Raw genomic sequence first — 21,062 nt, forward strand, 5'->3', positions numbered from 1 at the left:
AAGGGGCGGGGCATCAACCGCCGGAAGCGCTCGCACGCCCGGGCGGGGCGGTGCCGAGCCGGAAGTGACGCCACCCAGGCGCCCCGGACAGCGAGGGGCGGGGCGAGCGGGAGGGGAGAGCCCCGCCCCTGGTGGGAGGAGTCACGGGGGTCACCGGCGCGGGGGGGGGGGGGGTCGAAGTCTGGGGGGACCCGGTGTGGCCTGAGGGGTCCCGCAAGTCCGGGGGTGTCCCGGGGCCCGAGACGCCCCGTGTGTGGTAGGGTCGCGGGGGGGCCCGCGACCCGCTTGGGAGCTTCCCATCCCCCCTCCGGTGCCCGCCGCGGGCCCCCCCCCCGGCCGGTACCGCGCAGGGACTGGGGGCTGGGCCCCGGCTGAGCGGAGGCTCGGGGGACCCCCGCCCCCCCCCCCTCCCGGTGTCCCCGGGGCGCGACGGGGGCGGGGGCGGGGGCGGCCCCGGGGCCGCTGACGGCGGCGGTGACGGCGGCGGAGCGGGGAGCGCGGGACGGCCCCGGCGCAGCGCCCGGCACCGCCTCCCGCCCGGGGCCGCCCCGCCCGGGCCGCCGCCGCCGGCTCCAGCACCGCGGAGAGCGCGGGCAGCACCGGGGACAGCGCCCGGGCACCGGCAGCGGCACCGGCAGCGGCACCGGCAGCGGCACCGGCAGCGGGCCGCCCCCATGGCGCTGCTCCGCGTCCTCTGCCTCCTCGCCGCCCTCAGACGTAAGTACCGCGGAGGGGGGTATGGCGGGCACCGGCACCGGCACCGGCGGAGAGGGCCCCGGGTCCCGGGGCTGCGCCTGTTGCATAGGGCCGTCCGGTACTGGCCGCGCACAGACCCGGAGCAGAGCCGGTACCGGCCCCGGTGCTGCCCTGGCCCGGCCCGCCGGGGCTCCCGGGGCTCCCCGTTCCCCCGGGGCTCTGCGGCTCCCGCGGCACCGCTGGGCTCAGCGGCTCCGGCTGCCCGAACCCTGCGGCGGGGGTACCGGGGCAGGCAGGGGCGGCAGAGACCGGCAGGGACGGGCAGGGACCGGCAGGGGAGGGCAGGGACAGGCAGGGATGGGCAGGGGACAGGCAGGGGTGGGCAGGGGAGGGCAGGATGGGCAGGGGAGGACAGGGACAGGCAGGGACTGGCAGGGGACAGGCAGGGGTGGGGCAGGGGAGGGCAGGATGGGCAGGGGAGGGCAGGGACAGGCAGGGACAGGCAGGGGACAGGCAGGGGTGGGCAGGGACAGGCAGGGGAGGGCAGGGACAGGCAGGGGTGGGCAGGGACAGGCAGGGGTGGGCAGAGGAGGGCAGGGATGGGCAGGGATGGGCAAGGGATGAAGCAGAAGCAGGCAGGGGAGGGCAGGGACAGGCGAAGAGGGCAGAGGGGACACCCAGCAGGCTCCTGCCTGGCAGCACCAGGGCTCCAGCCCCTGCCCAGCCCCCCCCGCGGCTGCTCCCCCCCCAGCCCCCCCCCCTCCGGGTCTCCCCCTCGCCCCCCCTGCCCTGCCTGTGCTGGCTGCCCCCCCCCCCCATCACAGCCCCCCTCGGGCACACACCCCCGGGCAGGCACGGGGTGGGGGGGGTCCGGAGCCCGCCGGGGGGGCCGTGCCCAGCAGTGGGGGGGCTCAGCCTCCCCCCCCTCCCCAGGGGGCCTGGGCACGGACACGGAGGAGCGGCTGGTGGAGTATCTGCTGGACCCCGCGCGCTACAACAAGCTGATCCGGCCGGCAACCAACGGCTCCGAGCTGGTGACGGTGCAGCTGATGGTGTCCCTGGCGCAGCTCATCAGCGTGGTGAGTGGGCCAGGGCTCTGCCCCCCCCTCCCCCTGGGGACCCTGCAGCCCCCTCCCCTGCCCCCAGCCCCCCCCCCGCTGACTGGCCCCGCTCTCTCGGCAGCACGAGCGGGAGCAGATCATGACCACCAACGTCTGGCTGACCCAGGTGGGAGCCCTGCGCCCTGCGGCCCCTGCCCCAGTCCCCCCTGTGGCCACCCTGTCCTGGGGACCCTCCTGCCCCCTGCCCTGGCCCCCCTGTGTCCACCCTGTCCTGGGACCCCCTGCACCCTGCCCTGAGCCCCCCGTGCACAGTGCCCTGGGCTCCCCCCATGTCCACCCTGTCCTGGGACCCCCTGCACCTTGCCCCAGCACCCCTGTGGCCACCCTGTCCTGGGGACACCCATGTACCCTGCCCTGGGACCCCCTGCCCCCTGCCCCCCCCCCCCATGTCCACGCTGTCCTGGGGACCCCCCTGCACCTTGCCCGACCCCCCCCTTCCATGTCCACCCTGTCCTGGGGACCCCCCTGCACCTTGCCCCACACCCCCCTTCCATGTCCACCCTGTCCTGGGGACCCCCCTGCACCCTGCCCTGGGTCCCCCCATGTTCCCCCGTCCGAGCACTCCCTTGCCCCCTGCCCTGGGCCCCCCCTGCCCGCAGCGGGGCCAGGCTGAGCCTGCCTGTCCGCAGGAGTGGGAGGACTACCGCCTCACCTGGAAGCCGGAGGACTTCGACAACATGAAGAAGGTCCGGCTGCCCTCCAAGCACATCTGGCTGCCCGACGTGGTGCTCTACAACAAGTAGGTGGTTGGGTTTTTTTAGGGGGGGGGGTGCCATGCATGTCCCCCCAGCCCCACCCGGGGCTCGGGGTGGTGCTGTCGCACCGCTGGAGCACGGCCAGGGCTGACAGTGCATCTCTTTGCCCCAGCGCCGACGGGATGTACGAGGTCTCCTTCTACTCCAACGCGGTGATCTCCTACGATGGCAGCATCTTCTGGCTGCCGCCGGCCATCTACAAGAGCGCGTGCAAGATCGAGGTGAAGCACTTCCCTTTTGACCAGCAGAACTGCACCATGAAGTTCCGCTCCTGGACCTACGACCGCACGGAGATCGACCTGGTGCTGAAGAGCGAGGTGGCCAGCCTGGATGACTTCACGCCCAGCGGTGAGTGGGATATCGTGGCACTGCCAGGACGACGCAACGAGAACCCTGACGACTCCACGTACGTGGACATCACTTACGACTTCATCATCCGGCGCAAGCCGCTCTTCTACACCATCAACCTCATCATCCCCTGCATCCTCATCACCTCCCTGGCCATCCTCGTCTTCTACCTCCCATCCGACTGCGGTGAGAAGATGACGCTCTGCATCTCTGTCCTGCTCGCCCTCACCGTCTTCCTGCTGCTCATCTCCAAGATCGTGCCGCCCACCTCGCTGGACGTGCCACTGGTGGGCAAGTACCTCATGTTCACCATGGTGCTGGTGACCTTCTCCATCGTCACCAGTGTCTGCGTCCTCAACGTGCACCACCGCTCGCCCACCACGCACACCATGCCGCCCTGGGTCCGCACCCTCTTCCTCCGCAAGCTCCCAGCGCTGCTCTTCATGAAGCAGCCGCGGCAGAACTGCGCTCGCCAGCGCCTGCGCCAGCGCCGACACACGCAGGAGCGCGCTGCCACCGCCACCCTCTTCCTCCGGGCCGGTGCCCGCGCCTGCACCTGCTACACCAACCCCGGCGCTGCCAAGGCTGAGGGGCTCAACGGCTACCGGGAGCAGCAGGGGCCGGCGCCGGCCCCCACAGCCAGCTGCGCATGCGGGCTGGAGGAGGCGGTGGATGGCGTGCGCTTCATCGCCGACCACATGCGCAGCGAGGACGACGACCAGAGCGTGAGACGGGGCAGGCGGGGTGGGGCGGGCAGGGCTACGGGGGGTGGGCAGGGCTGTGGGGTGCAGGCAGGTATATGAGATGCGGGCAGCGCTGTGGGGTGCAGGCAGGGATATGAGGTGCAGGCAGGGCTGTGAGATGCAGGCAGGGCTGTGAGAGATGCAGGCAGCGCTGTGGGGTGCAGGCAGGGATATGAGGTGCAGGCAGCGCTGTGGGGTGCAGGCAGGGATATGAGATGTGGGCAGCACTGTGGGGTGCAGGCAAGGATATGAGATGCAGGCAGGGATATGAGGTGCAGGCAGGGCTGTGAGATGCAGGCAGGGCTGTGAGACATGCAGGCAGGGATATGAGGTGCAGGCAGGGCTGTGAGAGATGCAGGCAGGGATATGAGATGCAGGCAGGGCTGTGAGACATGCAGGCAGGGATATGAGGTGCAGGCGGGGCTGTGAGACATGCAGGCAGGGATATGAGGTGCAGGCAGGGCTGTGGGGTGCAGGCAGGGCTGTGAGATGTGGGCAGGGATATGAGGTGCAGGCAGGGCTGCTGAGGGTGGGCAGGGCTGTGGGATACAGGCACCGGGGGGGTCCCTGCCTGGCCCTGCACCCCGGGACCCCCGGCAGCCCCCGCCCCCTGCCGCAGCCCCAGCCCGCAGCAGCCGCTCTGGAAGCCGGGAGGCTCCCGGGGGGCCTGACCCCGCGCTGCACCGTGAGGATGCAGAATTTGGCAGAACCGGCCGGGCTGGGGCTGCAGGGCTGGGGGCTGCTGCCCCCCCCAGCTCAGCTCCCTGGGGGAACGAGTCTCCCAGGCTCGGCGCTGGCAGCGGTGGGGGGAGCCCCACAGGGCCATGGCGAGCTGGCAGGGCCCCCGGAGCTGCGGTGCTGAGGGAGCAGGTTTGGGGCTCTGCGGAGCTCCTGGTCCAGCCCCGGGTGATAGCGGGGGGCCTGGCCTGACCCAGCATCTCTCCCGGCCCCGCGCAGGTGAGCGAGGACTGGAAGTACGTGGCCATGGTCATCGACCGCCTCTTCTTGTGGATCTTCGTCTTCGTCTGCGTCTTCGGCACCGTCGGCATGTTCCTCCAGCCGCTCTTCCAGAACTACGCCACCAACTCCCTGCTGCAGCTCGGCCAGGGTCCCCCCACCTCCAAATAGCGCCGGGTGGGGGGTGGGGGGGCACCCACCTGCCCCAGGGACAGCGAGGGACCGTGGGCTCCGAGCCCTCTCCCTGCTGCCCAGTGGGTCCCAGTGGGACGGAGAGCCGGGTGCTGGGCTCCGGGCAGCCACTGCAAACCAATAAATGCTCACAGAGGAGGGGGCTGCTTCCACCGAGCGTGATTTCATCCCGCATCGCTCCCGGCAGGCAGGGGGGAGAAGCCAGGGTTGTGGGGGTGGGGGGTGGGCTTCCAGTGGCTGGGGTAAGAGGCTGGGGAGGATTCAGCTCTGGAAGAGGAAAATCTCAACTGCTGAGGGGGCACAGGGGTGCGGAACCAGCCCCACGCTCCGCTTGCCGCATCTGCTCCCACCAGCACAACAACGTGGGGGGCCCCAGCCGGACCCCTGTGCCGTCCCCAGGGCTCCCAGCCGGGGTAGAGCCGCGCTGCTGCGGCAGGAGCAGAGGTAGGGAAGGAGGACGGGGCTGTTCGGCTCCAGCTCTCCCGCATGTACCAGCCAGATGCTATTTTTAGGTCCTACCTGCAGGCAGGGCCAGGGCAGTGAGTGCCAGGGATGGCTCTGCACTCCGGCAGTGCCACTCACCCCTGCCAAGATTCCACCAGGAAAAAAAAAAAAACCACCAAAAAAAAAAAAAAAAAAAAACGGAAAACACGAATCAATCACAACCAGAGCTGGGAGGGTGGCTAGGTCCTTGTGGCAAGTTGTGCCAAGGAGATGGTGGCCCTGGCTGGTCCGGTAGCAACGTGTCCCACGGTCTCCCTCGCAGGCAGGAATTGGCCTCGTTGGGGAAAGTTGAAATGGAGCGTTTGCTATAAATACCACTAATCCCCCGTGCCGGGGGGAGCGCGGCGCAGACGGGGGGCCGGCGGCACACAGTGCCGGGGGAAGCCACGCACTAGAAATTAATTTAAATCCCAGCACTTCACCCAGCCAGAGAAATCCCAGCCTGCTTCAGCTGATGCTCTGGACCTCCTCCTCCTCTTGGGGTGTGCCCCCACGCTTCAGAGCTTTGCCCTTCAAGCAGCCCCCACACCAGGGGCTCATCCTGCTTTGTCTCACCTCTGCACCCCCACTGCTGTCGGTGCTGCGCTGGGTGACGGGGGTCCCGCTGCGCCCTGGAGCCTCCCGGTAGAGCAGGAGGGCGCGGGGAGCACAGCAGGAACCCCGATAGCTCCAGGCACAGCAGCCTGAGCAGGATGAGGAGCCCCCAGCCCCGTCCCTGCGCTGTCACCCTGCTCCGTGCGCTGGGCACAGCGGGGTGCTGAGGCTGCTGCGGTCAGTGTCCAGGCGCCGTCGGTGGCGCGAGCCCGTCCCAGCCTTCCAGCCAGTGTGGAGCCTGCCTGGTGGCCCTCGCTGCTGCGCAGGGGGGTGCGCAACCCTGAGATGCAGCCAGAGCCAGAGCTCCCCCAGCCTCAAGACTTCGGCTGGGGCTACACTAACCCTTCCAGGGTCTCTTTGCAATCCCACCGATGCCAACTGCCCCGTCCCGGGCAGAGCCAGCACCAGCCGCGCACTGGGCCAGGGGCTGCGCCAACAGCAGGCGGCTCTCCAGCACCCAGCACCCAATAAACCGGCTGTGGAACGGCAACGGCGTCTTCTCACCTTCTACGAGCGCGTCCGGCGTGGGGCTGAGCTCAGAGAGAAGCAGCCGCGCGGCGTGGCCTGCAGCCACCACCAGCCTCCCACAGACCGGAGAAGCAACGCCCCATCCTAGAGACAGAGGTGGGGGAAGGAGCCAGAAAAACCCTGCCCTGTCATTTCAGGGTACACTGAACCCCCCCCCCGGCCCCCGAGGGCTCAATTCTGCCCGATGAGCCCCTGGCTTAATTCACAGCTCCACCCAGCTCCATTCATCATTTGATGAACGATAACTCACACCCCCCCACCCCACCCCCCCAACCCCGTGCCTCTCCCACCCCCACCCCCACCGGGAATTAACACACCCATGGCACAGCGCCACCTAATAATACAGAAATTTTCTTTTTTTTTATTATTATTAACGCGGAATGTTATGCTGGTCCCGCTGGTGTCTTGCGGAGATCAGTCCCGTGCCCCAGCTCAGACGGGCCTGCCAGCCACCTTGTGATAGACACACACGAAACCAGCCAGCTTTTTAGCTTTGGGGTGTTTTTTGTTGGGTTTTTTTTTTGTGGGTTTTTTGTTGTTTTTTGTTTTTTTTTTAAAAGAGAAAATTTGCCTCAAAACCTGCCAGAGGGATCTGTAGTGCATGGTCCAAAGATTTCGAGCTTGCAGTCTGAGAATCCCTTTGGTTTCTTGTGCCTTCTTTTAAGAAAACAGAGGAGATGAAAACATAAGAGCAAACGGGGACTGAGCCTGCCCTAGCTTAAAAAAAAAAAAAAAAAAAAAAAAGAAAAAAAAAAAAAAAGGGACGAAAATTTCCATGCATGTTTTAAAAAGAGAAAGGGGCAGGGTCTCCCAGTAACAAGAGCAGAGGGAGAAGGCAGCCAAGCCAACAGGGCAAACTGGCCCAGTGCTCCCCGTTCCACTTCAAAAAGGCGGCGGTGGTGGAAGAAGGACGCGTACACCCACGCACGCGCCTGTGCACACTCACCGCCCTACACACGCAGGGTGCCTCCTTACGCGTCAGAAAGAGAAATTATCTTCCTCTTGGGGTTTGCGGATCCAGCTGCCGTAGCCCATCTCTTCCAGGGCGCTGAAGAAGCACTGCTTGGCTTCTTGGTAGGCTGTGGCTGCCTCCTTAGCGTCCGAGTACACCGAGAGGTTCTGCAGGTCTTTGCAGTTGTTCTTGGCACATAACTGCTGGAACAGGGCAAACATTTTCCTCTTGGACACACGAGACACCTCCAGCTTCGGTCTGAGAAGGAAGACAAAGGCAGCAATGAAGGACACGATGCTCAGAAGGGCAGAGGGGAGCAGGGGGCTGGGCTGGGCAATATTTTGTTCTGCTCCAAGAGCACTTGCTCCCAATCAGTTCAAAATTCCTCTCTCCGACCCTCCCCACACGTAAGGTGCTGTAACAGCGCAGAGGGGACCCGCAAGTTCAGCACCGCCCCCCCCTTTCCCCAGACAGAAACGCCGCGTCAGGAAAGGCTGTTCTTACCCATCTACTTTCCCTTTTGTGCCATCCAAGACCTCAACTTCGCTTTCATCAGCAAGACACCAGTTCACCGAAGACTCTTTTGTCTTGCCCGTCTGCCTCGCAGAGTCGTACACGCTGACTCGCCCAACCTGCGGAAGAGGACGGAGGGTTTCTTGACACCGGTCCCGCCGCACGAGCCCACTGGTAAGGGGAGCCCCTTGCCTCTTCCACCCCCTGCAGGGTTTCAGCTCAGCCCAGACTCCCGAGAGCAGCAAGCACCACATTCTGACCAAGCTGAAGGCTACGGGAGCACCCTCGGTCTCCCTTTTCCCCAGATTAAGTCATCGCCAGTAACCCCAGACACTGTGGGACGACAGAAAAGGGGCAGGATCCCGGCCATGAACCCCCCCGAGCCTGGCTGCGGAGGGTGACCCCCCTGCAGAGCCCCTCAGCGAGGCCCGAGCCCCACAGCGGAGGTGGAAAGGGGACGGAAAGACGAAGAAGCACCAAGGCTGCAGTACCTCGGGATGGTTAACGTGATACGGAGCCTGGAGCTTTTCCTGCAGCGCGTTCCCATCTCTTGCCAGGCGGCAGCAGATGGCACGTGTTAAATGTCCCTGACTGTACAAGTAACCTGTGAGGACAGACACGAAGGTGTGAGGACACAGGCCGGGCGCTGAGGATCCCAGCGCTGCTCACAAGCTCCAGAAACTCGAGGCCACATGGCTCAGCGACAGCTCCGCGTGCCCTAGATGTGCGAGATGAAGGTTTACAGCCTGCAACATTCCTCACTGAAGACACAAACAGGCAATTTTTGTCTCCCCCTCCTAGATCACATGTGCCTTCTAAAAAATCCAGAACCTTGGAGAAAAGAACCCACTCCACCCACAGCATCAAAACCACAAACTCCCTTCTCACTTCCAAACAGCGCAGCTCTGCCAAGAGCGACGTTTCAGTCTGCTACTCCTACAGCCTCCACAAAGCAGCTTTTTTGGGGAAGGGAGGTTACTTGTCGCTGCAGCCCAGTTCAAAGGAGCACGGCAGCACATCCAGCCCAGCCCAGAAAGGACGGGGGGGGGGTGTCTCGTACCGAGCGTAACAGAGCAGAGATAAACGGGTTCTATGAAGTGGGACAGCAGTGCCCCTTGCAAGCCAAGGATATTCCAGCGTAAGATTTTGTCGCTGCAGGACATGGTTCGTAACCGCTCCCCGTGCTGGATCCCGTCCCACGTGGGCACAATGTCACTGGACTCCACAGGAATGGTACCTTCCCCTGCAGAAGAAAAAAAGATAAAGTAAAAAAGACTCTGTAAAGAGTCAAATATTCAGTAAAACAGAACTCCACCACCAAACCGCACAAGAAACTATCTTCTAACTCACAGGCGTGGAGTAACCTCCGGAGTCAGTCTGTTACCAGGCTCTGGGAACAATTTAGGATCACGGGAAAAAGGGAACTCAGTACTGATTAGAGATGAGTCATTTTTAACGTGGCTGAAGCAGAATGGAACAGCATTTCACAGCAAACTTCAGCTATGCTCTCGCTAGCGTGGCAGTCCAACAGGCAGAGCTGGGAAGAAGGGACTCTTTTCTAATGCCCCCAGCCCTTCCACCCACTTCTTTTGCTTCCTGAAGGTTTCAAATCCCGCAACAGCACCAGGCAGAGAGGGGTAAGGGAACTCCGGAGCTCCAGAAAGGCTCAGAGGAGAGCACCGGAGCCACCCCACCGTGCAGGGAGCCAGCGCACTCACCGTTCTCCACCTTGGTACGCAGCTTGCCCTGTTTGGGGTTCTCAAAGAGGGGCTGATGCTGGGCTTGCCCCACCACGGCCGCCTGATCGCTGCAGGATTTATCAAAGAGCGCCCCGTCTCCGCAAGGTGCTGTGCTAGAAAACAAACACTCCCCAGAGGTTAGTGCCAACCCCCAGAAAACAGGCAGGGCCAGGGGTGCGACGGCGCCTCTGCCACCACTCACTGCCTGCACCAACCTGACGTAGAGGTGAAAGGTGACGCTGCTCTTTATTTTGAGTCTCTTCCCTCCCGCTGGCTCAAAAATGCTCTCTTCTGCAGAGGAAGGATTAGACGGGTCATACTTCATCAGCTCGCTATAGAGAAACCTGAAAATAACAGTGGCACATCAAAAGGCTGCTTCGCCTCTCGGACAAGGAGCATTTCAATCCTTCCTCCGCCCGGGACACGCAGCAGCCCAGGCTCTGCCTCTGCTGCCCCAAGCCACCCGCTCCCGCCGCACAGGAGAGCGGCAGCCGCGGCTGAGAACATCTGGAAGCCAACAAATCGTGTTTGATGCCCCAGAAAAGGCACGAAATCAAGCAGATTGCCTGCCACGCAATAGGAAAGAAGCATTCTGGCAGGTGAGCAGAGGGAAGCAGTGGCAGGAGAGAGGAAGGAGCCTGCCTGGCTGCTGCCTGCCTGCACCCGACCCCGGTGTGAAGAAGACTTCAAGGTTATTAACCTAGCACCTTTAGTCAGCACCGAGTTTGCAGTAAGAGTAAACAGCCCCGCGGGCAGCTGAAGGCAAGTGGTATTATTAGCACAACCCCATGATCTGTTTACAATGACTGGGTCTTTTACGGCTGTTTCTGTCCGGGAACAGGGAAAAACCTTGAGGTCTCCAACAGAGTGTCAAGGACTTAAAAAAAAAAAAAAAACCCAACAAAAACAAAACCCAAACCCTGCAGCTTCACGGAGACTCGTCAAGCAGAGACTGCACAGGGACTTCTTTTGGAAGGAGAGGTGGAGCTTGCTGTTCTCAGCTGTGCCAGAGCAGCCCAGCAGCCACAACTGTCAAGATTAACATCTGAGACAGACAGCAAGAGCGCAACCCCCTGGCTTCACAGCTTGCTGGGGACCTGCCCCCAGCACCTTCCAGTGCTGAGGGACGCACAAGAGCATTGTGGCAGCAGGCAAAGGCTTTAAGAAAGCTTTGCTGCTTGCAGCTGCAAGGGCAGACATGAACGAGGCTTGCGCAACTTCATCTCACTTCAGCTTTTCAAAAAAAACCGAAAGTGCCACCCTGACTGTTTATAAAGGGAAGAGAACAATTGTGCAGTTTAGTTGGGAAAACCCTTTCCAACCCATGAAAAAAGGATTCCTGACTTATCAACGCAAACACATTGGACATGTTTTCCTGCAGCCTTCTAGACCCAAGATCCAGAAGGGCCAACGGGGGACCTGGCCTGCAGATTCCCCAGCACCTCGGCTCAGACAGAGCTGGGCTCAGACCAAAGCAGCGTGTTACGCGCCAGCCAAGCAACCTCTGCAGGATGCTTTATTTTAAGTACATCAGATGCAGCCCTTGGGCTCTTGGCAAGTTTCCAGCGCAGTACTAATTTGGGCACCATTCAGGCATGGCCCCTTCTTATCAGAAATAACTTCCCTCTATTTAACACCACATGGGTAAACAGTGGCAGTAGAGAATCACAGTCTCTCTCAACACAGCAAGGAACCATCACAGCCACATCCCTCTAGAACAGGTCAGCCCCTCTTGGCGGGCTCCTCTCCTCCAGGTTTCCCCTTCTCTCACCTCACAAAGCCTCTTCGAGAAATGATTTCTGCATGACAGTCATTCACCGTCTCCCCCTTCAAGCTCAGCTCTTCTCCCTTCACGCAACGATTGCCTGAAATAAAGAAAGGCAAGTGTCAAAGTCAAGGCCCAGCTTCACAGAAAGAGGGAGGGCTTCATCTTGCTTCAAGTTTTACTGCTTTAGGCTCCTGAGCAGCAGCAGCACCCCAACTGTTAAATCATTATCCCCATCCAAGCAGTTAGGAAAACAAAAGGGACAAAGAGCACACACTACTTTAGGGACAGCAGAGACTTAAACTGTCCCAGGTTTAGGGGCAGTGTCCCCTCCCGAGTGCTGTTCAGTCCCCGGCTCCAGGTGGGGGCTCAGGAAGGGCACTACGGCACACGCAGCGGGGAGAAGCTGGGGGATCTTGGGCTGCACAACGTGAGGAATCCCTGCTTTGATGCACAGACCAGCACGCAGCAACGCAAGCAAAGATTAAGAGCAATACAGCTGCAGGCACATTTGCTTTGTTCTCTCTCCATAACCAGATCACTTGTGACACCACACGAGCCCTGGGAGTGTTTCTTGCCCTCTCTGAAGAAGCCTACAGCAACAGCCCTTCCCTAGTGGCGGCTGACAGGGAATCTAGGCGGGAAGTGAGAGTTCAGTTTGTGCTGGAAGAAGCTGTTCCTACCCGTTCCGATGCTGACCACTACTCCCAGGCCCTTATTTCCTTTCCGCATGATGATGGCAGCCAGGATCTTCCTCCCCAGCAGACTGTGCTGGATGCGAGCGGTGAGGGTGTTGAAGCGCTGGTGGCTCAGCATGGCAATCTGATCGTGTAGGGTGCTGCCGCTCACCGGGAGCTGGAACGGGGACACAAGGCCAGGGTTACTAAGAGATCACCAGCAGGTCATGGAACAAAACAGCTCAAGAAGTAGTAAGCTGAAGCGCAGCTATCCAAGCAGATGGCAGGAACGTGGAAAACATGAGCTACAGGCAGCGCAGTTTTGGGGTGAGCGCATGGACAGCATCACGTCAAGGGGTGGGTGAAGTTCTCTTAGGTATTTCTGGGAAAACCTCGTCTAACGCTTCGAGTTCTGCTTTGAGGACATCATTAAGAGGCAGCAGCAAGCTGTCTTCCTGGCAGCAAGTGAAACGGGCCGAGGGATGGCCTCCCGAGGGAAAACCCCCGCTGCAAAGGAACAAAAACCCCATCTTGCCTGTTCCCAGAGACTCAGCCAAGGAAATCTGTTCCCGGCTTCGGAGGAATTCCTCCTCCGGCTGCTTGTGAGAAGACTGCACAGTCACTCCCACTGCAGATGGGCACTTGCCTCCTCTAGCATTGCTGACTGACAAATCCTCCCTGATGGCTTTTCTATTTAGAGCCACAGCTGCTGCGCTCAGCTGTGCAGCCTGGAACACAGCTTTTAAGAGATCACAGAACTCTAAGTGTGATTTAAAGCAGCACAGGTTTGGGCCAGCTATCCTGACACAACCAGAGCTTTGCTCTTATCTGATGCATGAGTTTTTGAGCTGACACATGATTTTTAATGCAGCAGGAAGGAATTCAGGATTAAAAAAAAAAAAAAAAAAAAAAGAAGTCACAGAATTAAAAATAAGTGTGCTCCTGCTCCACCACAGGAACACATTTCAGTGGCTTGGGGAAGATTCTGGTAATAATTTAGCCCTAAAGCAGAGGCCGGCAGGAGGGAAGAGTACATCCATGCCCTGAGGAAACACCTAACCCACTTCAGGAAAACTGTCAGCTTATCTACACCTTCAGACAACAAAGATCTCACGGTTGATCCTGAAAGCATTTTTCTGCTGGACTGAAAGGCACAGGAGAGGGAAGGCTACACAAGCAGCCCCAGCTGTGGAGGAAGAGGATTTACCTCGGTGATGTTCATCCCTTCCATGCGCTCAATCTTCTCCGTTTCCCCAATCAGGACCCTGAGCGCTGCGTCAGCTGCCTCCTGCTTGCCCTGCTTTTTGTTGTGCGCCGTTACAGCTGGGAACCAACGGCCTCCGACCTTCGCCTGATAGACAAACCTACAAAGACAGCAGCGCACCTCTGAGAAAAACCAAGAAACCGGGGGATTTCAGGATTTCAGGCTGGTTTTCAAATTCCCTCAGTGGAGAGAGGAGCGGAGGTAGCTCATTGTCATCCGGACACAAGGTCTGGCGGAGGCAGCAGCTCAGCCTGTTGCCACCTCAAAGAGCATCAGGAATTTTGCATTCTCTGCCCTCTCTCCTGTACAAAATTTCCTCCTGGACAGATGCAGCTACTTACTTGGGATCATGGGGAGGTCCTGACTGGTCAATGAGTTTGAACTCTGCAGCAAACCCATTGGAGCGGGCATATTCCAGCAGGCCACTGACAGGATTGACATTAAGGTATTTGATGAGCTCTCCAACACCCTTTGCTTTCGCCACCTTAGGTTCATCTGGAGTGGCGATCCACGGTCCACAGTTGGGCATGGACTGGTCACCGTGGGGCTTCAGGACAGGCTAGAGCAGAGTTAGACACAGGAGAAGGCCGTTAAACACCGAGCAGCTGGCACTCAGCACCTCTGCTAGAGCCAGCACATAACCTTGGTGGGGTGAAATCCAGTGGAATACGAAATACGGGGCAGGGGGGGGGAACCCAAACCAAAAACATTTGGCTCTTACAAAGAAGCTCTTCGTACCTGTTCAGGCAAGACATGGGGTACAGACTCTCCAGAAAGAATCTTCACAGCAACTTCGGCTGCCATTTGCTTTGCTCCCTTCTTGCTGTTTCCTACCACAGCAGGGAAAATTTGGTCACCCATTTTCACACAGTAGCTGAACCTGACAGGACATTATAGCACATGAAAAGCGTTAAGCACAAGTGTCTCGATCTGTTTATTATCCCCTTCTCCCAGGTTCAAGTTAAATCCTTCCAGGTTATCTCCAATTTAAATCTACCACCATGGCCCTAAAGACTCCCAGTAGGGCACCACCAGGTAGGGTACAGGACTGGAACCCGTTCCTGGTCTGGCAGAAGCAGCAGCATCCTTTCTCTGAGAAAGGGCATCGGCTTTGGTCTCTTTCTGGAGGCAGATGTCTCGGAGGAGCCATGCCCAGACTCCTCAGAGGAGAGGAGCGCTCAGCCAGGTTTAGTGACGAGGCCAGGAAGGTGGGTAGCGTGCTGAAGAGGAAGGACATTAAAGAAAGGGTTTCTATCCTCCCCAAAGCTGACACCAACATGCCATACCTCGGATCGTGAGGTGGGCCTTCCTGAGAGAGCAGCTGGAATTCGACTGGGTTCCCTGATTTTTGCCCGTACTCCATTAATACGCTGATGGGGTGCTTCCCAGGAAGCAGGCTGAGAGGAGCCGATGCAGATGATGGCTCCGGCTCTGGATGCAAAGGCTAATGCAGGAAAACCAAGGAAACCAGTTTCAGACTAAACACCGTTCGACCAGCCTCACCAGTAAAGAAAAGAAGACTCACCAATTCTGGTTCAGAGCTGTCGGAGGGAAATGGCTCTTCACATTTAATTCCACCGTGTCTTCCGTTGTCTGCTTCGCTCATCAGGACCTTCATGGCATTGGCTGCAGCCTCTTGTTTCGCGAGTTTTTTGCTCCCTGCTTCCGCTGGTGGGAATCGGCGCCCATTAATCACTGCCTGGAACTTAAATCTTTGAAAGAGAAAAACCAAAGAGGTAAACTGAGAGGCAAAAAAAGCGTGGTCTTCTCGGAGCAAGCAAGGCTGTTCTTGGGAGTTCAAGTGAGAAAGAACAGCTTAGCTCCTGCCTGGGAGAGCAAACCCAGGCTGCCACGTGCAGAAGTCAAAAATACCAAGGGTGCCCCAACAGCTCTGCATCTGGGCCTCGTTTTGTCACCTTTCTGGATCTGTTCATGGTGGAGGAACGGCTCCAGACCTTGTTCCGAAGGAACAGGATGAACCGCCTCCTTCCACAAGCACCAGAAACGCATAACGGCTGGGTGCAAGGAGCAGTTTGGTTTCGGTTCCTGCACAGGCATGAAGAAAGCTCAGAAGCAGCCTGTGCTGTTCCATCTGCACCACCTGGTCATCTGGGGTCACTCGTCCCTCTGGCATCTCCCCTGGCTATCCAGTGCAATCACACCACCTCAGAGGTGCCGCCTCACATAAACCTCTTGCCTTTGATGTTTCTGTCTCTCTCCTCCCCGGGGACTCTAACAATCCCAACTTCCCTTCTGTCCTCCAGCCCTATGCAGAAGAAATCCGATTGAACAGGTCAGACCAGATCTGGAGAGGGGTTATGGGGCTGAAGCCCTCCAGATCCCTCCTTAAAAAAAAAAAAAAAAAAACCACAAAAACCAACCCCCACCCCCCCAAAAAAAAAGGCAAAAAAAGCGCCTGGGCCTCCATCTTTAGAAATTAGGCCAATTTTCCCGTCTAGCGGATCTATTGACATATGCCCGTGTGGCACATATGGTGCTTTTCACCGTCTCGCTGGTGCTCAGGAACAGCCACAATTCCACAAGGGGAAGCAGGACTCCAGAGACTGACGCTGCAAATCCTAGTGCCACGCTAAGTGCTCTCCGCTCGCAGAGGCTGCTCTGACCTGCCACACCACGGAAATATCCCGAGTGGGTTCACCTCGCCTAACCCAAGATATATCTGTACCCAAGCACTTTGCTCTGGGCTCCCTTTGTACCACTTCCAGGGCGGGAGCATCTTCAGAGGTGGCTTAGCAATACCAGTTTCCCCCTAAACAATCAAACTGAAATCAGTTTTATCTGATAATATTCAATCAGATTAAATCAGACAGGACCTAGCCAAAAAGATGACTCCCACCTTCACTGCTCAGAATGAGGGGTGCCAAAACTGGGCTAACCTGGGGTTAAATTTTAGCCTTCATTTGGTTTAAGCTGCTGCAAGGAATCCACTAGGCTAATCCTTCTGAAATGAAGTAAATATTAACGAGCAGGCTCTTCAGGGTAAAGCTGACTGGGTGAAGTTAGCTGAAGTCAGGTCATTTTAAGCAAAAAGACAGCTCAGGAAAGGTAGGAAATTTTATTACCGTGGGTCATGAGAGGGTCCACTCTGCTCCAGCATGGCAAACTCACAGTGCTGGCACGTGTACTGGGAATATTCGGTAAGGCCACTCACTGGGTTCTTCTCCTGACAAGCTATCAGTTTCTCTACGGGTGTACATGGGAAAGCAGTTTCAAACTGGGTGGCGTAACTGGGGGAAGACTGGGAACTCATGATGGATTCTGACTCATCAGGCTGCTTGTTGATAGCGTTCAGATTATCTGGGATATCATCCGTGGCCCACTTGCCGTTTTCAGAGTTATCGTAATTATTCAGACTGGAGAATTCGGGCTTAGTTTCCACAGGTGGGGCTGCATCCGCGTCACTGGCACTGCTCTGATCGGTCTGCCCCCAGGGCTGCTCCCCGTTTTCTATACTTTCTTCTTCCAATGCTGTCACTGCTGGTGTAGCTATGGTCACCTCCTGGGGACACGGTGGAACAGCGGAAGGCGGAAAACCCGGCTCAGGCGCGGGATCCACCGTCTGCGTTACCACGCTGGCCTTCAGCCTCATCTGCATCCGCTCGCGTTTCCTATCTGTCAGGGACCACCGCGGGGGGCTTGTGTTCTCCTTGTGGACATCTCCCAGCTTCTCCAGAGCGCTAAGAAAGGCATTAACGTCCTTGGCCCTTGAAAACCCAATGTTTTTGGCAAGGTTGAGCGCTGTTGTTTCCGCCACGCTGAACAAGTAGTTGCAGATTTTCTCCTTGGTTTCAGCCATCACAGGATCGGCGCCTCCCGAGCCGGGCGCGCTCCTCTCTTCTCCTCTGCTCTCGCAAGGTGGATCTGCGTGATCACCGCTGTGGTCAGCGGGGTTTGTTTCGCTCCTTGTGCTTGGGCTGGCGATCCTCCACAGCGGCAGCGTGTCTCCGCCTTTGTGCAACTTGCCCTCCCTGAAGAGTTTATACAAAATGCGGTTGACCTCTTTCTTTTGAGTTTTAAGTTTACGTACGAGATCATGAACTGTACAAGTCTTCCCCTCCCCAAGCTGCCTGAAAATAGACAGAATTTCTTGTTCACGGTCTTTTCCTGCAAGAGACAGTCTCTGGAAATTCAACCCGATGGTGTCAGAATCTCTCTCCGAGTCCTCACGATACTGAGGAGGGCAATAACGTGGCGAAGTCTTCACCCAGGGACGCTCGCTGGAGAACCTACGCCACCCTGGTCTGCTGCAGCTGGGTTGGCATCTCTCTGCAGGAGCCGGTGCCACAGCCTGCAGGCTTCTGATGCGTGTATCCTTGTGCTGTCCCTGCCTCTGAAGCAAACAGACTTCGGAGTCCCACCCAGTTAGGAATGGCTGGTGTGAAAAGGTTTCCCGATTAGTTTCTCCTGAGGTATGAGGGTGATTAAAAAAGCCTTGATTGGTGCTGGGGCAGTTAAGTCTTGAGCTGGTACGATACGAGCCTCTGCCTCGACCAGCGCCTCTGTTCATAGCGCACCGCTGGGACACGTGTGAACCAAGCTGCTTGCGTGCCAGCAGAAGGGGAGCTGCGGTTCACTCTGCACTCTCCCGTCCTGAGCAGGCGCCTGCTAGGAGGAAAAACACAGGAATTCAAAACACAGGAATTCATACAGCTATAGGATTCCAGAAATACAGTTTACACAGCTTCCCTGCTACTGAGGCATTTCAAGCATCTTCACCGGGTCCAGCTTTCCCATTTTCTACCAGTTTAAATGATTCGTGTAAACACAAATACCAAACTGCGTCTGCCCAGCACAGAACCCAGGAGTCAGGAATACACAGGGGAAGTTAATAACAAGAAACAGCTACAGTAAGAGCAACCCTCTGTTACTGTTGGACTGAATTTCAAGCTGTGCAGGGGCCGTTTGGCTGCTTGTGACACCTTCTGTCAAAGGCTTCACTCCTCTGCCCCAAAGGAGAGAACCTCAGACCCACTTTGCAGTCGGGAGAAACGGGGGCACAAGGAGGTAAAGCAGCTCACACGGTCACAAAGGACAGAGTTGCAACAGACTCGTGGCCAAAAAAAGTCTGAACCCCCAAACGTCCCTTGCATCCTGGACATTACGTGACCCACAGGCGGAAAGCATCATGCCACAGGAGAAGTAAAGTGATAACACACGGGGAAACCGGATAGGTGTGCAGCGGGCAACAGTACAAAAAAATTTTTGGGACCTTAGCCCAAATTCCACTCCTATCACACACAGCTGTCCCACTGCCCTCACGCACAGGATGTAAGTCTAAGCTTTGAATATGCTTTTTAAAAATAACTAACCCAGCACAGGATATATTCTAGCTCTCTAACAACAGCTGGTTGTGAAACTGAGTGGATAAACCCATGAAACTGATACCTGCTGCTAGGTCCCCATCCTACCTTCTTCCTGGTGACCTCTTTAAGGCACCTGCCTTCCTAAAGACAGTTTTTCCGATGCAGGTGAAGCTCCCTATCTTCACCCAACACACCTCAAGGCCAACTTAAATTTCCCTTCCATTACACAAGTTCATTAACAGCTTCCAGCTGCACCCAGCTGCCAGCACTGTGACTTATTTTACCAACCCCAGCAACCAGGGGATCCACGTGCGGTGCTGGAGGCTCAGTCCCAGTTCGGGGGGTCCCCGCTGGCCCCCCTACTCAGCAAACTCGGGTTTAAAAACGACCCCTGAGCCAAAGGCGGGGCAGAAATCCTGGCAGGCAGGAAGAAGGAGGGTTTAAAAAATGCTCTTACCTTGTCTCATGCATATGCCAAGTGCCCTTATTTTGTGAGAAAATTAACGGGAAAAAAGAAAGCCCGACGGGCAGGACATGCCCGGTGGGGGGAGGCAGCGCTGGGTGCTCTGCGTGAGGGCAACCGGTCACCCCGGCAAGATGGCAGCGGGCTGCCTTTCGGTTTCGGTTCCCGGTCCCGCAGCCGCCTCCTCGCCCCGCCCGGGGCCGCCCCCTCGCCCAGGGAGCGGGCAGGGAGGGGATGCGGGACTGCGGGATTACGCTCGACTTTGTCAGCTCCTTCCCAGCGGCCACAGCCGGGCCCCGCCCGGGAAAGCGACCTGGTGGGATGTTCTTTCCCCCGGTACCGGCGGGGATGGATAACCACGAGGTGCCGATGGGTCGGGATCGTGGGTGGCACGGCGTGGGGCGGCTGCTCTCCCGGTTCGGAGGGGGCTCACGGGAACGGCAGCCCCTCAAACCAAGATCCCAAAGCAGATACGTGCCACCCTGCCCCCGCGTCACACCGCTTCCCCCGGAACCACGACGGGCCCGCGCAGCCCCCGCCCCCCGCGCCACGACTGGCTGAGCCCCGGGAGCTCGCCCGGAGGGGGGCACCGGGGACACGTCACCGGGCCGGCTCCCACCGGCCAGGACTCAAGGAGAAACAGCACCAAGGAAAACACTTTATTCCACGCGTCCCGCCCGCGGAGCGTGCGGAGGAGGGCGCAGCCCGCCCTACCCAAGCCCCGCAGGGCCGCCGGGACACGATCACGCCGCCTCCCCGGAGCCCACGGGCGGCCCACGGCGGAGGCCGAGCGCGGCCTGCGCGGCCCCGGCCCGCCTGTGCCACCAGGCCCCACGGCGGCCGCGGGGCAGCCGCGCAGGCGGCCCGGACGCAGCCCCAGCGCTGGCGGAGGCCCGGCGAGGCCCAAGCTTTAGCGGCGGGGCGAGGCCTGGAGCCGGGCCGGGCCTGGGCCTGCCCCCGCCCCGCGGCCGCCGCCCCCCCCGCGCCCCCTTACCCCCTCCGCTGCCGCCGCTGCCGCCGCTGCCGGCGCACGGTGATGACGCGGCGGGCGCCCTCCCGCGCCTGCGCAGCGCGGCGGCCATCGCTGCTCAGGGCAGAACCCACGCGCGGCGGCCATGCTTAGCCGGGGCAACGCGTGGCTGTGCCGCCGCCGCGGCCGCCAGGGCCCGGCTCAGCCGCCCTCGCTCTCCCGGGTGCAGGAGCGGCCGCAGACTGCCCCGTGCCCCGGCGGGCGGCAGCAGCCGCTCCCGCTGCGTACCGCAGCACGGCCCGTCGCGGCGGGAGCGCCCGCCCAGGCCGTGGCGCCCATGTGCCCTGCTGCGCGTGCGCCACAGCGCGCCCTCCCCCCCGCGCGTGCGCCCTGCCCCTGCACGGGGATCGGGGGGGGGGTCCCCGCTCCTCTGTCGGCCCCCAGCGGGTCTGCCCGTGCCGTGTGGGGCTTCTCCGCCTTCCGCGGGCCCTGCCGTGTGTCCCGTGTGGCTCCCCGCTACTCTGTGTGCCCCCCCGCGCCGCCGCCACGGGCCCCCCATGAGCCCCACGAGGGATCGGGGGGACCACAGGGGGAATGGGGGAGCACCACGAGGGATGGGGGGGGCCGTGGGGCGCCCCACGAGGGAAAGGGGGGCTCATGGGGAGGCCCACAGGGGGATGGGGAGCCCCACGAGTGAATGGAGGGGCCCACAGGGGGATGTGGGAGCCCCACGAGGGATGGGGGGGCCATGGGGAGGCCCACAGGGGGATGGGGAGCCCCACGAGGGATGGGGGGGGCCCACAGGGGGATGGGGAGCACCACGAGGGATGGGGGGGCCATGGGGAGGCCCACAGGGGGATGGGGAGCCCCACGAGGGATGGGGGGGGCCCACAGGGGGATGGGGAGCCCCACGAGGGATTGGGGGGGCCCACAGGGGGATGGGGGGCCCCACGAGGG

The 21,062-nt window shown here is 59.9% G+C and overlaps 2 protein-coding genes across 2 annotated transcripts; one reads left to right on the top strand and one right to left on the bottom strand.

Annotated features, from left to right (window-relative positions):
* Positions 1–160: 160 nt before the first annotated feature.
* CHRNB2 (cholinergic receptor nicotinic beta 2 subunit) lies at positions 161–4,948 on the top strand. Its single transcript, XM_040618656.1, has 6 exons — positions 161–717; positions 1,630–1,775; positions 1,879–1,923; positions 2,447–2,556; positions 2,685–3,645; positions 4,621–4,948. The coding sequence occupies exons 1-6, from the start codon at positions 675–677 to the stop codon at positions 4,789–4,791; spliced, it is 1,476 nt and encodes a 491-aa protein (XP_040474590.1). The 5' UTR covers positions 161–674; the 3' UTR covers positions 4,792–4,948.
* A 2,216-nt stretch (positions 4,949–7,164) lies between these two features.
* Positions 7,165–19,908, bottom strand: ADAR (adenosine deaminase RNA specific). Its single transcript, XM_040618445.1, is given in 16 exon segments — positions 7,165–7,648; positions 7,895–8,022; positions 8,395–8,507; positions 8,964–9,146; positions 9,622–9,755; positions 9,858–9,986; positions 11,414–11,507; positions 12,091–12,262; positions 13,292–13,448; positions 13,690–13,907; positions 14,087–14,228; positions 14,635–14,792; positions 14,874–15,060; positions 16,432–17,892; positions 17,894–17,974; positions 19,130–19,908. Coding segments are annotated over 16 exon segments (3,603 nt in total). The 5' UTR covers positions 19,144–19,908; the 3' UTR covers positions 7,165–7,416.
* Between the last annotated feature and the right edge of the window lie 1,154 nt (positions 19,909–21,062).

The sequence above is a fragment of the Falco naumanni genome, chromosome 20, assembly GCF_017639655.2.
Source record: "Falco naumanni isolate bFalNau1 chromosome 20, bFalNau1.pat, whole genome shotgun sequence".
Classification (NCBI taxonomy): domain Eukaryota; kingdom Metazoa; phylum Chordata; class Aves; order Falconiformes; family Falconidae; genus Falco; species Falco naumanni.